Source organism: Leptonotus elevatus, chromosome 1 (assembly GCF_054856555.1).
Source record: "Leptonotus elevatus isolate MCC_2025b chromosome 1, RoL_Lele_1.0, whole genome shotgun sequence".
Lineage (NCBI taxonomy): Eukaryota > Metazoa > Chordata > Actinopteri > Syngnathiformes > Syngnathidae > Leptonotus > Leptonotus elevatus.
The window spans coordinates 49,664,244-49,681,436 of record NC_141239.1 but is presented as its reverse complement, the minus strand read 5'-3'; the positions used below and the strand labels follow the sequence as shown (position 1 = coordinate 49,681,436).

General features: G+C 41.2%; 1 protein-coding gene across 7 annotated transcripts in view; it reads right to left on the bottom strand.

Moving 5' to 3' along the window:
- grin2ba (glutamate receptor, ionotropic, N-methyl D-aspartate 2B, genome duplicate a) overlaps positions 1-17,193 on the bottom strand; it is a 149,089-nt gene that overhangs the window by 51,024 nt on the left and 80,872 nt on the right. For all 7 annotated transcript variants that reach the window (XM_086067020.1, XM_086067029.1, XM_086067005.1 and 4 more), the window contains 2 exons: positions 5,040-5,183; positions 4,073-4,343 (listed from right to left, as the gene is read on the bottom strand). In XM_086067020.1, the coding sequence (XP_085923146.1) occupies positions 4,073-4,343; positions 5,040-5,183 (415 nt within the window). The remainder of the gene's footprint in view (positions 1-4,072; positions 4,344-5,039; positions 5,184-17,193) is intronic.

The following is a 17,193-nucleotide window of genomic DNA, read 5'->3' as shown; positions in this document are numbered from 1 at the left end:
GGCAATATAAACGCCCCAATAAAACACATTCTAGAAGACAAATTAAGTCCGCCGTTACGCCACGACAAGCTGACGGGAACAACTTCAAAATAAAAGTGTTCCAGAGCATAGGTCTCCATGGTAAGATAAGGTTTATTTTGAATTTGACCTTCTCACCAAGTTGGCGCCGTGTAACTGTAACACATAAAAAGAACAACTGTTGCTATGGTTGGTTTGACTACTTCTAGACAGTGTACACGTAAATAAGCCGGTATCCCAGAATGAAAACATTCCTACAGCAATAAAAAACAACAACAACAAGATACTCAAATTACTCGAGGACTCGTTTCAGCGCTAAAGTTATCACTAAAACCTTTTGTCCTTTTCATGGCTTTGACACCCTACAGCTGGAGCTAAACATGTGCTTACACACGGCTTCAAGTCAAATTCTGACCCAACTTTACATGAAAAACATGCCTTAGTAAAGGCTTTATGATGCTGAGGTGAGCTGGCATTCCAAAACAGATGGTTTTCCACCCCAGAGGTTCTACAGTATGTTAAATGTGGTGGTCTAGCAGATGTTAAAAGACAATACTAACCCTAATCCACCCCATCAAAGAATACACCCAATCATGGTTTTGAATTGAGACTCTTATCAGTTTATGAACTAGACACATTCTATGGTGAACTGAGGGTTACTTTTGTAGATGTGAATGCGAACTACACAAACAATAAGTACAAACAAGAAAAAGAAAAAAGAATGGGGACCTGAGTTATAAATGATGCCCCAAACAAGGTAAATTGGAGGAGGATTGTCTCAATCTCAAATTCTCAGCTGCAAGTGCCCTCCTGACTTGTGGAAATAGCTTGTAAGTGATCTTCTTGTTTGGGCTCTGCCGGACACCTCTGGGATCAGGGTCACAAAGCTCTCAGCTAAGACCACACTGCCTTCAAAACAATTTATCAGGCTATCTGTCTCTCAGTTTGCCTTTTAATCTGCCCCGCTCGCTCTCCATCAGGCTGTCCGCATCCGTGTGACAGTGTATGACCGCATGTCAGCCAGTGCACTAGCATGTCAGTGTTCAGAAATAGACAGGCGGCCTGGCAAACTGCCTCTCTCGTGGGGGCCTCGCCACTGACAGCTCTCTTCCTCCAGGACCACACACTGTTGACACGTTTCCAACACACACTCGCTCGCTCGCTCGCTCACTCTCCATTGCCTATTGCCTTAAATCGAGATGTTATTTTTTCATGAGATGCAAAATAAATGTGTGTGTATTCGTGTTTTGTGCTTGGACCCTGAAAATGGACCTCCTTGTGTATGTATTGATACATCTCTGAGGGTATGCTTAAAACGTCACAACACAGACATGTCACATGCCAGTGTTGAAGGAGAGGAGCATAAATTTGGCACACCAAAAAAATTTGCATAGGTAATTTTCATTTGGCAGTGATTGGGTATTACGTTAGTTCAACCTCCAGAAGCCTTGACTGAACACTACGAACAATAAAAGACAGAAAAGGCTGTCAGCGAGAGAGAGAGAGAGAGAGAGAGAGAGAGAGAGAGAGAGAGAGAGAGAGAGAGAGAGAGAGAGAGAGAGAGAGAGAGAGAGAGAGAGAGAGAGAGAGAGAGAGAGAGAAGAGTAGAGCAGGATGAGGAGGGAAAAGAAGCAAAAGCAACAATAGATTGAAGTAGAGCAGAGGAGGATGTCAGAGGGAAAGAAAAATCAAGTCAAGGTACACCACAAGGCATATGGATGGATGGAGGCCCCCAGAGTGCTACCCATGAGATTTTGGTATAATAGATGTGTCTTGTATGCAAATTACCAATCATGCACCTTCTAATGAAACCATAACCACTGGATTTACCAAGAGCATCACATACATGAATGTGCAGTGGAACATCTGTAAATTGAACATTTTGTTTCCCCATAGAAAATAATGGCCATAGAAAAAAAAGAGGTTCCAGGGTCAAACTGCTGCTGCTATAAAACGCGCATGAATTGTACAGAGATATAAAAACACCAATTTTGTTCATACTTCACTGCACTTTCGCCCTTTGGTTTCAGAATTTCATGGGTTGACTAACTATCTCTTGTTATGTAACTTTTGACAATTTAAAATTTAAACTAACACATGAAAACTATTCATACAAATGATTTTTTTTAAACAGGATCAAATTTAGGTTTACATAGGAACGCTAGAGGTCCCATTGCCCTATATTCACTTGCCAGACACCTCATTAGATACGTTTACATTTTTAGGAAAAAAAATTGCTCCATAAAGTTATAATGCAGATCTACCCTATGGAGGAGATGTTATATAAATATTATATATTTATATTAAAGATTAATTTAAGGAGCAATTTTATATATTTGACAAATCTGGTTCCTTACCATGGCCTGGGTGTTACGAGGTGTCTTCAGTATGTTTTGCGACTTTTTTCGGGATACTTTTTTTCCCTCGGACAAGCACCAAACCCTCGTCCCCTTCAAAGCATTCGTAGCATTCCAACAACTTCTGGAAGCCTCACTGGAATCCCTCTGCTGTTAACGTGTCCACGACACTCGTCACAGACAGCCTCTTTCATCTCGTCAATGGTCTCTCAGGTTTTCCTTGAGTTTGATGAACAACCAAAAGTGCCGCCTATCTATCCATCCATCTATCTATCTATCTATCTATCTATCATATGCTCGGATGATAGATGTGCTTTTTATCATGTATACTGGTGCAGTCTGTATTTGATTTATCATGCATTAAACGAGTAGCTAACATTTAGTCTTCTATCTGTCATTATGTCGTATATGATTCATCTCATAATATTTCAGTGTTAACTGAAAGATCACCCAGGCACCACATGGGTGGGTCGTGATTTTCTCTGTGGCTACATAAATCAAGGGGGAACTTGTGTGATTTGCATTACTGATACGGCCATATATCAAATTTGATACCGTGTAAAGGAGACAAACTTTCTGATACACATTTTGAACTTGAGTTTGAAGAGCTGAATGAGGTACATGCTGCTTGTCTGCACATTTAGCAGTTAATTAAGAGCATACAAACGCACACAAAACCTACTCATAAGCCCACATTTAAGGGTGCAAAAGCATTTACAGTTAAATCTTCTATTAATGCCACGAAAAAGCAGAGTACTGTACTAAAGTCTACTCTTATTGTAAATCGAGAGGCCAAACGCCAACACACAATCAGGTGCACATTCCAAGTGTGAACTAACACAGGAAAGGCAAAAAGTCAAAGCTGTGATTCTCACGTTAAGTTGGAGCCAAATAAATGCGAAATTCTGAGTGTAATTTGCTTGTGAGATAGTGGCAAATACTGAATCTGTCTGATTAGCTATTACTCAAACAATGAACCCCAACTTCAAAGGGGAAGTCATCCCAAAATCAATATTTACAATAATATGTTCTATGTGCACACACTAGTCTAAACACGGCATTCTGGTTATTGCATTTCTGAGCTATGAGTTAGCAGCATAATCCACCCGTTTTTCTTCATATCATGGGGCGGCCATTTTGCCACTTGTTGTTGACTGAGAATGACATTACAGTTGCTCAGGTAACGATTAAGCACGGCTCAGATTCAGAAAAGAGGTGAGTCGTTGGTCGTTACCTGAGCAACAGTGATGTCATTTCCATTCGACAGCAAATGACAAAATGGCCACGAGATGGAGAAAAATGGGTGGATTTTGCTGCTTACTCAAATTCCACCAACACAATAACCAGAAAGCCTAGAAAGCAGCCGAGAAACAGTTTTACAGTTTCAGGGTAAGTTCCAAACGTCTGCACTCAAATTAATCAAATCCATTTGAGCTATTTTGCTTTTTAATTAGTAATAAGAAATATAGAGATGTCAAGCAATAAGACAAAAACAAGGTCGACTGCTTCAATTCAAAAAGTCTTCACCTGAAGTTTAACAGAATGCACCAAAATATGGGTACATTAGGGTTAAGAACTGAAGAGCTGGCAAGCCTGGCGCGTAGTAAATATCGTCCTTACAAATTACTCACAATAACTGGATATGGGTCAATGTCTACACAGTGACAAATTCCAAAGTTTGCCTCCAATTGTCCTACCTGTTGGGAACTCGGCAGGCACGACGTCGGTGTCTCCTGCGATGAGCGAGGGTACGATCCACGTGTAGCCGTAACCAGTAATCCCAACCGAATGGGACACCTCAAAAATTGTGTTGGCCTCTTCTTTTGTGCAGTACAAAAGAATAACAGGACTCTGGAGCTTCTTCAGCTGGTTCTGAATCTTTGAATCGCCGTCGTCTACGGACATGTCAAGAAGTAAAACTTCCTCCAGTTCCCAGCCCACAAAACTGTTCTCGATAGTGCTCCGGATCTGGAGGGGGCAGAAAAATAAGACCTGGTTTGTTAATCACGGTAACAGTTGTTTAAATTGACCAACCATGTCTGAAATCTTTTTCTAAAGCGTAAATCAGTTGAAACAAAGACCACCAAGTGGAATTTTGTTCTGCCTTATCAATTAAAAAATCAGCAATTGACATGTGAGTAGTAGTATGTACTGTATTTGTAATGATTTTAGAGGTACTTAAAGGTGTGGTCATGGTCTGTCCAGATTCCTTTATGGCTTGAGGATGGTGAGTGATATAAAGACGGAGCTCATTCCACCACTGAGGTAGTAGGAATAAATTATTATTGACCTGGACAATCAATTTTGGAGCACTTGAGTGGAAGGGTGGAGGAAGTGTGCCTTGATTTGGAGCCAATCCATGGAAGGAAGAATGGTGAGGAGCAGCATTTAAATCGAGGACATTTCGGAATGTGGAGTTAATTTATTGGCTGGAAAAGTGAATGGACACAAACGAATTGAAGTGGGATGGACAGTGGGCTCTAAAAGGGGTGATCGTTATCTTCACCAAGCATACACCTCCAACATCTTGTTTTATTTACACTATAGAACACAATTTCTTTGAAACTTCATAAATGAGTCGCACAGTCAAAGCCGTGCCGGGACGAATGGTTTACATTTCAGTGTTGGCACTAATGTGCTTGATCTTGTTCTGAGCAGCGTTACCTTGGTGACAAAGTCCTGGTACCCCGGGTAATATGTGGTGACGATGGAGAAGATGTACCAGTCGTATTCCTCCATGATGTTGAGCATGACTGAAGCTTGCTGCTCGATGGAGGGGCCAAACTGAAAGAACATGGAGTCGTCATCCTGAAAAGGAGAGAAAGACAAGCTTTTTGGCTCCAAATTTGATTTACTGTAGTTGACTTTACACAAAGTGGTGCAGTGGTGGTGCGATTGTAATGTCGTTGGTGCCAACATTAAATTAGCTACCTTTCTTCTGCTTACAGAGGACACTGGCGGCTTGTAATGATAGCAGTCACGAGTTTCATTAGTAGCCTTTATGACTCTTTTAATCAGTTTGTAAACGGGGCTGGCAAAAGCTTATTCAGAGGACTTCAAACTGCTGTTGCTAATCCCATCCATCATTCCCATCAGTTTACGCTAGCGCAGCTCTGTGAGAAAAAAGCTATTTGAATATAGGTTTTAAATATGGAACAGCTGTATAGATTATCATGACCTACAAGGACGCCACATTCAGACAATCTAACCAAAGTCATGTGACGGTAGAGAATCTTAAAGCAAGCCGTGGAGTAGTCTGACACAATCACACACTGTTGAAAGGGGATATTGATCTGCACAGAAGAGGAGGAGGTGAGAAGCTGAAGTCTCGACAAGGCTGCGATATAAGCGTGATACTGTGCATGAGCAAGTCCTTAGATGCAGAAATGTTCAAGGTCTTTCTGTCTTTGCATATTGGTGTTTACGACGGGAGCTCATTTACTCATCAAAAAGAAGACAGAGAAAACAATTACTAAAACGTACTTACTGTATCACCATTAATAATAATGATCATAATAGGGCAATATATATATATAATGATTTCCACCAAATACAATAATACATTTGTACTCTTTTGGTGTGTTTTGCCACAGCCCACCTCCAGGAGTTGTATTTTGCCTGAATAATCATTTGTTCTTCAAACATGACGGAGGAATATACAGTAATTGCCTTAAATTGTAAATAAATGATTAAAGGTCATTTACCACATTTTAATCAATAACTCAACATCAATCAACATTTTTGCTGTTTTGCTTTACCTACATTAAAATATAAAACGTATCATATGTAGACCGTCCAATGATTACATGGATAGTGACTGAAAAGATGCTGACTGAGATAGTAAAATCTTGACCACATGCTTTTAGTAGGTCTTAAAAAGTGGACATGCTGTATGGTGACGATATTATGAGCCGGTAGTGTGAGTAACAATTACGATGACAGCCTATTGGAATCGCTTCGGCTTCTTCGGACCGTCTTGGAGCTTCTCTCCACATCAAAGGCTAACCTGCCCGTCCCCGGGGATGCGCACAGCTTGAGCCGCTAGCTTGTTTCTGCATTAATGAGATCAGGGTGATTGCATTGAGGTGGGAGCAAACAATGCTGCGTGCTGGGTTGGAAACATGTCATTATCGTGTGGCGTGTGAAACACAAAACAAGTGCATCTACTTGCCAAATGAGTTTGTGTTTGAAAATCATGAAATAATGATGCAGGCGCTGATGTTAGAGTCATGTCTCGCTGCTAACCAGAATCCATTTGCTCCTCAACTTTTTATCTTGCTCTGGCTTAATCATCCATCTAGAAGCAAAGCTCCGCTCTGCTCTCCCATTTATACCAGTGGATTGTCTGCCAGGCGATTGTTCTAATTGAATTTCCAGACTTTCGCACTCCTGCACCCCCTTGTCTCCTCTGGCTCCCGCTCTTTATCTTACTATTCTTAAGAACTGTATTAATGTGCTGTCCAACACACTTGTTAAGAGAGTCAAATTTCCATTAGCCTTTAAGAAAAATACATAATTAAAACTGATACTGGGGAGGGTGTGAAAAGTGGCCGGGCAAACAAGAAAATTGCTGATGGAAGGAGGTTTGAGCGCATGAAACCTTGAGGAAAATGAAGTGCTGGAAAACACCTCTCTCTTCATTTACAGCAACAATAATTAGGCTCTGGCCACATTAGCACCTCTTGTTGGCACAATGTGATCGATTAGCGAGTATTAAAATTCCCAGAGGGGTTCGCGGGGCCAGCGAGTCGCTCAGCCGGATTCGGGAAGCAGGCCAGCGAGGCCTTGGTTTCGCTTCGGAGTCGTTTGCAGTCTCCTTTGTGGATGCGCGTCTTACGTCAGCGCTGGCTTCAATACGCAGAAAACAATGCAGCCCACAATAGTGGGATAAATGGCCGGCGGAGATATGGGAGATAGAGAGTATATAAAAGAGAAGAACAGATGAGAGTGAAGATAAAAGAGGGATAAAAGTGCGAGAGGAAAGAATTAAGCACGAGAGTATGAAAGATTGAGCTGTAGCAGAAGAAGGGAGAGCGCTAGGAGGTAGATGAGGTGTGATGCCTCCAGAGGGACAGAGGCAGAGGACAATGTGACAATGGAATAAATAGAGAGAAGAAGGCCAAGCTGGCACTCGGCTGAGATCCAGCGTGGAGCGACAGAGCACAGAAGGGACAGCAGCCAGGAGTCGGGAGCAACGTGTGTGTGTGTGTGTGTGTGTGTGTGTGTGTGTGTGTGTGTGTGTGTGTGTGTGTGTGTGTGTGTGTGTGTGTGTGTGTGTGTGTGTGTGTGTGCGTGCGTGCGTGCGTGCGTGCGTGCGCGCGCGCGCGCGTGCGTGCGTGCGTGCGTGCGTGTGTGTGTTGGACGGGCATTTAGGAAGAAGAAAGCAGAGACACGGTGGTTCTTGTCAACAGAGCGAAAAGAACAAATCAACTCTGAAGGAAGGCTGAAATGTTTGTTTATGTCACTCCAGTGGTGCATTGACCCTGAGATTAGGACTGGGGGAAAAAAAGCCAACCAAGTCAGACAAGTCGACTTTAAAAAGAGTTCAACTTATATTTTCGGCCTCAAAGGCTGCGGGAATCATGTTTGAGCCGTCCATGTTTTATACAAAAACTTCTTCTTCTTTTTTTGCAGACGCACACTGTATTGTAATGGTGGTGGTATTTTCCTCTGTGCACCATCTAGTGGCCAAACGGCAGATGTTATTTGTCTGCTTAAAAAAACGCTCATTGATTTAGTACTTGGTGGGTTTTTATTCAAGACAATATAGCACATTAAGCTTCCCCAAAACACAGGAAAGTAAATTCTGTACGTCCTAAAAAGCACTTGGGCTGTAATTATTATTCCAAAACATAACCTGCCACTCGGTTTTAGGTGTTCATCACTTAATCAGTAGAGGGCATCCCTGCATTAAATGTTCCCATAGAAGAAGACAGAAGCAGGAAGTTATTGCAGCTAACACAGGCAGCTCCACTTGTTTACCCATGGATTATTGTTTGGATTATTATTGAAGCACTATTTGTAAGTGACTTTTAGGACACTATTACATGTGTAATGTAGATATAATGATGTATGTGTGAACTAAATGGTAGTTAGTGCTTGTTTACCTTAATTAATAATCGCTAGCGTGCTAATGCAAATGGTGATTGCTAACCATTTAGCATAGGCTAATTTTATTGGTGTTTAATAATGCATGTGTATAGAAGATAATTAATTATAAGTACTTATATCCACTCAATTCAATTTAGGTCCAACCTTAGTAGAGTAACAAAAACAAAAAAAGGTTTGGGATTACTCGATGGAATAATTGATAGGTTAATCGATTTGAAAAAGATTCGATAGTGACAGCATTACCTGCGTTTGCTCATCCCATGCCTGACAGGCCTTGGTGTGGCTGCTGTGCCGTAATCTCTGCCCCGGAGCCTCCAAATGAGTGCATTCACACACTCTTGGAGCACTTATTTAGTTTAGCGCGTAGACAGTCAATAACATGGGTATTTCAATTACACAAACAGGGGCACATCACCAACTGCAAAAAGAAATAGTCCCATATCCAATTTTCTCTGGAATATGCATGCACGCACACACGCACACACATTGTAAATAGACACTGCTGTACTAAAAAAAAAACGTTTCTAAAAGTATTTTGCTTGTAGACGCAAATTCCATTTACTGTAATACTGTGATCGCATGTGCACAGTGTTGACATTGTTTTGCACATATAAAGAGTACGCATTTCAAAAAACAAGCATAATGAAGTCCAGAGTGTGTTTATGATGCATTTCTATATGGTGGTTAAGTACGATAGGTTAAGTACCATAATAATTAAGTTTGCTTAATTTAGACTTCTCTGAGTGGCAATCAAATCTGAACATTATCATTGGAATACTGCCAAGGTTTTTAGATAGGTGCTTTATATAAAAGCATTCTATGCAATTTCTTATGTCTACTTCTATTATTCTCCCCAAATCGCAAAAAAAAAAAAAAAACAATTGCGTGCAAATCCAAGTGAAGACAAAAAGATGGAGATGGAAGCGAGCAGCAAAGTCAGTGCGATGACGCTGTCTGCTGCTGGGAGGGTTTTTTGGCAAGGCGTATTTCTATCCTGCTTATAAAGGCGCCTTTGAACTTGAGAGGGGGCCGGTGGGCTAGTGGCGCTGGTATTGACACTGTCTGATGGAGGGAGAGGGAGTGGGAGAGCAGTGAGACGGAGGGAGGGTGGAAGAGAGGTTGGAGGGCTGGGAAAAAGAGAGGCGAGTGGGAGGCGAGGTGGGAGAAAAAGGAGGAGGGGGAACAGCTGGCCTTCACTTGAATATAGTCAATTGAAAAGACAGTAAGCAGGAGAAACTTGCCAACGGCTCTTTCACTCTCATACACACATGCACACGCCGAGTAGAGATTGCACACGCACGCACTGCGCACTTTCATTTCCGATAAAGCCAGCGTGTGCATGCCGCCATGGGCTTGCGAGCGAAAATGACGTATTGATGACGAGACCTCTCCTTCATTTCCCTTTGTCCCGCATCAACTCGTTGCGCCGCTCTCCACACGTGCGCACGTATTATCGTTCCCGCAATTAAAAGCAGCCCGTCTTCTGCTGCTTGTACCTTATCGTCCCTTCTCTTATCATGGACGCTTCCTTATCCTTAGTCAAACATATACAGGCTTAATTAGCTCACACGTTTATCACAGCATCACCTAATTAACACTGACCCTATTTTCGGCACTTTTTTTTTTTAAACTTTATTTTAAAGCTCACAGGCTGGCTGTCATTGAATTGATTTGCCTTGCCATGATATCTATTGTAAGAGGATGAGATTGTGTCATGAAGAAGGACATAAAGACACAAGAAGCTTCATGTTTTGACACAATGTAGCCGTACACACACACGTACAAATAGAAGATGTCTCAGTGGCCCATTTGTGCTCTAAGTTTAGCAGAAGAGCCACTGTGGGGCCTGTGTAGTCTGATGCTCCTGTTTGTGCCCCGGCTTCGTATTGAATGGTAATATTTCGTTCTGTGTGTGTGTCGTCGAGCTAAACTACAGAGAGCAAAACAGGGAGGCTGGTGGCTTTTTCAGGAAATGTATTGCTTGGTGAAGTGAAGTGACGGGCTGAGATGCGTCTTCGACATCCCAGGAGAAAACTCCATGCTCGCCTAGTTTTTCATGTTTCATTGCTAAAGTCGTTACATCTTCCAGAAGAGGAACAAGCATTTTAAGCATATCCGCATTACACAGTAGGTGTAACCCACATTTGCTTGTACAGTATTTTAGTTTAGTAGTTTGTTATCATAAAGCATACACCAATATGTATTCTTAAATAAGAGTCTGATACCGTAAACCGTATGGATCGTATGCGCGTGAACACGCTATGCATTTTTAATGCAAAGCTACTGGGACGCCATCTGACAACAAACTAACCGCTATCGTTACTTGTGTGATAACCTGCAGTTGTGTAATAGATATTCGAGGTCAAAACGTTTTTACATTTCAAAGACAAAGAGCCTGCTTCTCCAGCTAACATTAATAGCATCTTATGTTGTCACAATGTTGACCAGAAGTTAATACGCTCCTTATATTAAACACTGAAACACTGTGTTGGTAGAGTCCATTGCTAATAATATAACAAGACTGTCAGAGATCAAGGCTAATTCATATTTGCGACTATCATAGCAAGCTAGGATCCAGTCACACCACAGGTCATTAGGTCACTAGCATCAAATATTTTGTCTTGTACAATGATGGTTTATTATTGTAGACTGTACAACAGCAATCATATTGTTAACACCCTTCATAAGGCTCTCATTTTAACACTATTTTATTGTTATACCTACTATTATTCTTAAATAATTTGTTACAGTAAAATCCCATGTACAATACCCACCCGTATATAATAAGGCCCCACATAATCAACCTTACTTTTTTCTTCCCTGTACCCATGTATAATACGGTACTGAGATTGGCTGGTGCTAATTATTATTATTTGGTGCGTCAAATAAATTATAAAATGTTTTCACATACCGCATGCAATGTACTCACTATTTGCTATTTGATGCATTGAACCAGTATTTCTATGGATGTTTGAGATGGCCTACACTCTAAAAATTGATTGTTTAAAAAAACGACCAATCTAGTAGGAAATATATTTATTGTATCAATTTATATTATATATATATTTATTAATTATTATAAGTGATTACAATATAGTGTTTAAAAATGGAAATGTGTGTCTAGATAGATCACTAGGCGTGACCAGCTCAGTGCCCTAGTGGTAGAGTGTCCTCTCTGCGATTGGGAGGTTGTGGGTTCAATCTTTGGCCAGGTCATACCAAAGATGATAAAAATGGTACCCATTTACCTCCCACCTTGACAGTTAGCATTACGGGTTGGAATTGGGGGGTTTGATCACCAAATGATTCTCGAGCGTGGCCCCTGCTGTTGCTCACCGCTCCTCAGGGGATGGGGAAATGCGGAGAACAAATTTCTCCCCACTTAGGTGGGTGTGACAATCAGTGGTAGCCTACTTTTGTCAGCCTCTAATACAGATTAACCAATATCTTGATCAAAATGACCAATTTGTATCGGTCGGCCCAGTCACCAATATATATTGGTTGAAAACACCTACCATTCTAGGGTGGTTGTTATAACAAAAGGATCTGTCGGACACATAACTACCAGCTAGATTGGTCAAATTTAACGTAACTTTTTTTTTTTGGTCAATTTGACCAATCTGTTTTTAGGGTGTACTGTCTGTAAACGCACCTTGAACCAACTACAGTATTGAATGAAAGCTATTGATTATGAAAGACAAGCACTTTTCTTTTTTCTTTTTAACAAAGCCTTGTTTATAAAACTGAAAATCAAAGTTTGCCGACAGTCGGAGTGAAACAGTGCGCTCAAAGCGTATTTCCGAATGCGCCCTAAAGCTAAAACTAAAGCTTCTTTTGTTATCAATAAATGAAGTTTACTAACTCGACTTGTGATTTTTCATCGGCATTGCTAGTTTGCTCCAATAGGGTAACAAGGTTTAATACAGTGGCGCCCGCCTTGCTCTTTGATTCATGGTGAGTAGCAAGATTAGTCTTGTTATATTATGTAACATTAGACATTCAATAACATGTTGGAATGAAAGTACCGGTCCTCTTTTTTTTGTTACAACCCCTCGATCCTGTCTAGGCACTGGTAAACATTTAAACAAAGTGAACATTTTTCATTTCATATTTACTCCTGTAATACTCCCCCTTGATTTGGGATCATATTTTTTGGTGGGAGGAATGCACATTAGTCATGGGATTTTATGGTCATTTTTTAAATTAACTATAGCGATTAATTTCTACTTATGATGGTCCAGTATAGTTTAGTCGTTCTTTTTCAATATTGTTACCAATCTTAAATGTTGAATAGTTGAATGTAATCATGAGATTCTATTGCCATCAAGAGAGGAATGAGGATACCAAATTAGTAAACCTCCTATTGTCAATCTCAATTGCATGTATTTATAGGGATGGGCAAGTATCGATACCAGGTATCGTATCGGGCCGATACCAGCCTTATTTCAAGGTGATGGCAGAGCAGAAGAATAGAAAATTGCCAAGTAGTTAAAGAAAATGCTACTTTGCATATTGGACTCTTTTGGTCTTTCTTTAAAATTATAATACAATTTGGTCATAGTTTCCATAGTTGTATGTATCAAAAGTATTAGTGGTATTGGCGGTGTCGGTGACTACTCAAGAGCTGAGTATTCGTACTGCTATCGGTCTGAAAAGAAAATCGGTATTGAGCACCCCTAGACTGTATTCAAGAATCAAAATGTGAGCTCGGAATAAATTGCATGATGATTTTTCCCGTCACATCCGGTAGTTCCCTCATGCACTACCACAACACCATATGTCACATTAACCTATCAATCACGACTTGCTCCCCTCTCGTCACCCACGATGTTACAATTGATCTCAGCTGCATGAGGATGCGCCGCATCCACAAAGCATGGGCCAAGCGCACATTTAACCTTACAACAGTTTGCAGCCCCTGGAACGAAGCGAAGCATGGAAGCAAACGATCCCACGAGGGCGGGAAGGGAGCGCGGGTAAGAGAGTGAAAGGGAAATGGAGTGAGAATGCTTTGTGTGTGCTTTTCCTCGCAACACGATAAAGGCTGGTTTACAGTCACTGTCAGTGGAGAGTCCACCCTCCCTATCTAACACCCTCCTCCTCCTCCTCCTCACCTCTCCAGTACAATCCCATCCAAAGCAAAGATGAGCGTCTCCATATCTTTGCACTTGCCATATGTGCATTTCTCTTCATTTCAAATTACAGCCATTTTGCTGCCTCCGTGATGAGTCTAAGTGCAGAAAAAAGGTTCATGTACTCCACAAGAGCAGGTGTACATAGCCAACAGCTCCATGACAGGCCAAACATTTTCAGGGGAATTATGCCAGAAATAAATGAAGAGGGCAAGACTTAAGAGGGCTTAAGTGCTCCGTCTTGCATGCAGACCACCCTGCATCCACAATTCCTTGTAAATTCCAATCTCTTATATTGCCGTGACAGTGACAGGGCTGTCTGCACTACAGCACATGTTGGAAGATGCACAAAGACAATAAGACGATGTGTATTCACTCGTCTTCCGCCACCTCTTGCCCCTGCTTGACGAAGTTGCACACGCACTTAAATCCCCCATCTTGTCAGCACGCCACCTCCCCTTCTGTTACAGTGTCCGATGACTGTAATGATGTTCACGTGGAGAGACACTCCCTCATCTTGTCATATCACCTCTGAGCTTGGATTTACTTGCGTCTGCAGGTGTTTTAGTGTACACCAATGCTGATTGCCTACACGGTAAATTCTGTAGAATAAATTAAGTAAATTTAACCCTATTTAGAGTGAGACCAAATTAACTCAGTTTTAGTGTAGGCTAATATTTACACGAGCAAGAGAGTAAAATAAAGAAATGGGGGGAAAAAGTCACTCAAGGGTTGAGGAACAAACACACGACCTTCAGCTTGGGAGACTGCCACACTACCCCCTGAGCTATGCCCCTCCTACTAAGAGGAGAGCAAAAACATTGTTTTTGGTCTCTTGGAGTTAGGAAGATTCCAGATGACACGAGCTGAAGCTGCATGGCTCAGGGAGTAGATCAGCTGTCTCCCAAGATAAAAGTCATGAGTTCATTCCTCAACCCCTGAGTGACTTTTATTTATTTATTTCCAATTCTTTATTTTACTTTCTTCCAAGTTAAATATTACTCAAAAATTGAGTCAATTTAGTCCCACTCTAAATAGAGTCAAATTTACTCTTCAGCGTAACGAAGCAAATGGAATACAAATGACTCTTTTCGTCCAAGGGTACCAGGTATCGGTACCGGGCCAATACCTGACCTTATTTCAAAGTATTGGTACTCATGATGGTTGGCTGATACCAGTATCAGCTGTAGAAACTAGAAATTAGAAGAATAAAAAAAATGCCATTAATTTCATGCAATTTTAATGTCTATGTTTCTATGTTGGGATATATAGGACTTTCTTTAAAGGGACATTAACGTGAAAAATCAACTTTTTGGAGCTTTTAGCCATGTTAAAATGCTAATTCCTCACCAAAAACATCACCAAAGTGGTATTTTCCTCCGTTGGCTCCTCTATGAGAAATGCTAGGTCATTCTGCTCTCCAAGCACCAGCCCCTCCCAACCTGAGTAAACGAGCGGGTGCTCACTCAATGACGTCATTAGGTGCGGACCCACCCCCACGCTTCCTATGCGGACTAAACAACATGCCCACTTTCTCTCCTCCATGCTCGCAGGATAGTGATAAAAGTAGCCTTTATCAGTTAACATTCAGTCCAAATGAATTCAAAGCAATCAATGATCCTTTACATTTGCAATTTGCAGTCTTAAGTTCCCAGAAAGGTTCCATGGTGGCTGACACTTGTGTAAACTACAAGTATTTCTGTGCTGTTGAACATAACTGAACGAATGTTGTGGTGGTTAGCGCGCTCACGCTCAAAGCAGAAGGTATCGGGTTCTCGTCCCACTCGGGACTTTTCTTGGTATTGGTGACTACTCAAGAGTTGAGTACTCTGCCTAAGAGCTATCATACAGAAATACACACATATCTGACTCTTATCATGTCACCGCCAAAGGTAAGCATACCTGCATTGAGTTGTGTTGGATGCACAGATTAGCTTCAGCTAACACAGTTAGCTCCTGTTTTAATTTAATTGTGCAAAAACAATGCACAATATGTCTTTTAAAGAAAGCATGTTATGCACAGCTCACCAACACAACAGTGGAGCAGACTATGTGACTGTTTTCCACTCTCACGTCCACTGTGTGCTGTCACCCAATGTGACCTTTCACCTCGACTATCCAATTGAATCTTTTCAGTGTTAATAGTCCAGATGGCTTTACAGATTCTGCTCGGTCCTGGCCAATAGTCCTTTTGACACTTCTTGCAAGGTTGCCTTGTCTATGGTGAGCAAAAGACTTCCTTTGCTACAGACTTTAAATGTGTTATTCATTGCTGTATTAAATTAATTTGTGAAGAACTGCATCCACTATCCCGTGACCTTACACATCAATAACTGTACAGATGGATGAATATAAGAATTGTGTTGATAGTTGTGTAATTTTCCCTGAGTGAAAAGCTGCACTTCTCCTCTCGTCTAGCTTATTTACTGTGGTCTGTGTGCTCTTTCTATTTTCTACACTTCCACACCGGCGCATGCATCCCATCTCCCTCGCTCGCTGTGTGCGTGCTGCCGTGACAGACTTCCTCTGTGGCTGCCAAAGCTTTTTTAAACACAACAGTATCAAAATGGTACACAAGGGCCCATACGAGTCATCAGGCGACTGTCAACCTTCAGCCCTGCGTTTAGGACTGGCGCGCTCACATTTTGATATTGCTATCTTACATATTGCTAGCCTGATAGCATAATTGCCTGAATAATCCTTAACTTATTGTTACAATATCAATAAAAAATGCCACGCTTTCTAAAAATAATGTTTTTTAGATAGTCATGTTGAATACATTGACACTCTTATTTTATTGTCGATTGAATTTGTTTGTTTTAGGGAAATGTTCAAATATGACTTAGACAAATGATATGCACCTTTTGCTAGATTTTTTATTTTAATATGCACACACTCATATGTACAATCTAACTTAGTTCTCTCTGCTGCCACTGTCGCGCGACTACCGCGACCCAACCACATCAGTGTCGTCACACCAGTGCACAGCATTTACTTAGATGAGATGAAATGGAGCAGAGTGCAGTACAAAGAGCACAAAATGAAAAGAGGGTTAGAGCGCCACTGTCATGTGCCGTGTTAAAAGTAAGTGGACGGCATCCAGTTTAGCAGCCTCCGAAAGGTGAGCGGCTCAAAAGGGACAATTTCACAGCAGTATCTGGGGCTGATCCAACTGACACATTTTGTATTTTATCAATGAAACTGTGGGTGGGATTCAATCATTTATATAATGAAAAGATCACAAGGTTGGTTAGTATTTAACAATTCCAATCATAACAACTAGTTTAAAACAACCAATATTCCCTTTTATAGAAGTACAATATTTAGGGCATACAAAATGAACCTATTTCACTTCCAAATAATTTGCAAATGGAAATTGCAATAGGTGTCCACCCTAAAGAGCCAATTATTGGATAACATTTCCCAGAACCAATAGGATGTAAACGGTGTAATGTCAAGAGGATCCCACCCCAGTAACATGTCAATGCAGCATGTATCATGTCACATCTAAAGGTTGAGTCTATTCTAGAAGGAGGTATTGGGTCATGAAGTATCAGATTGCAATGAGGAAAAGG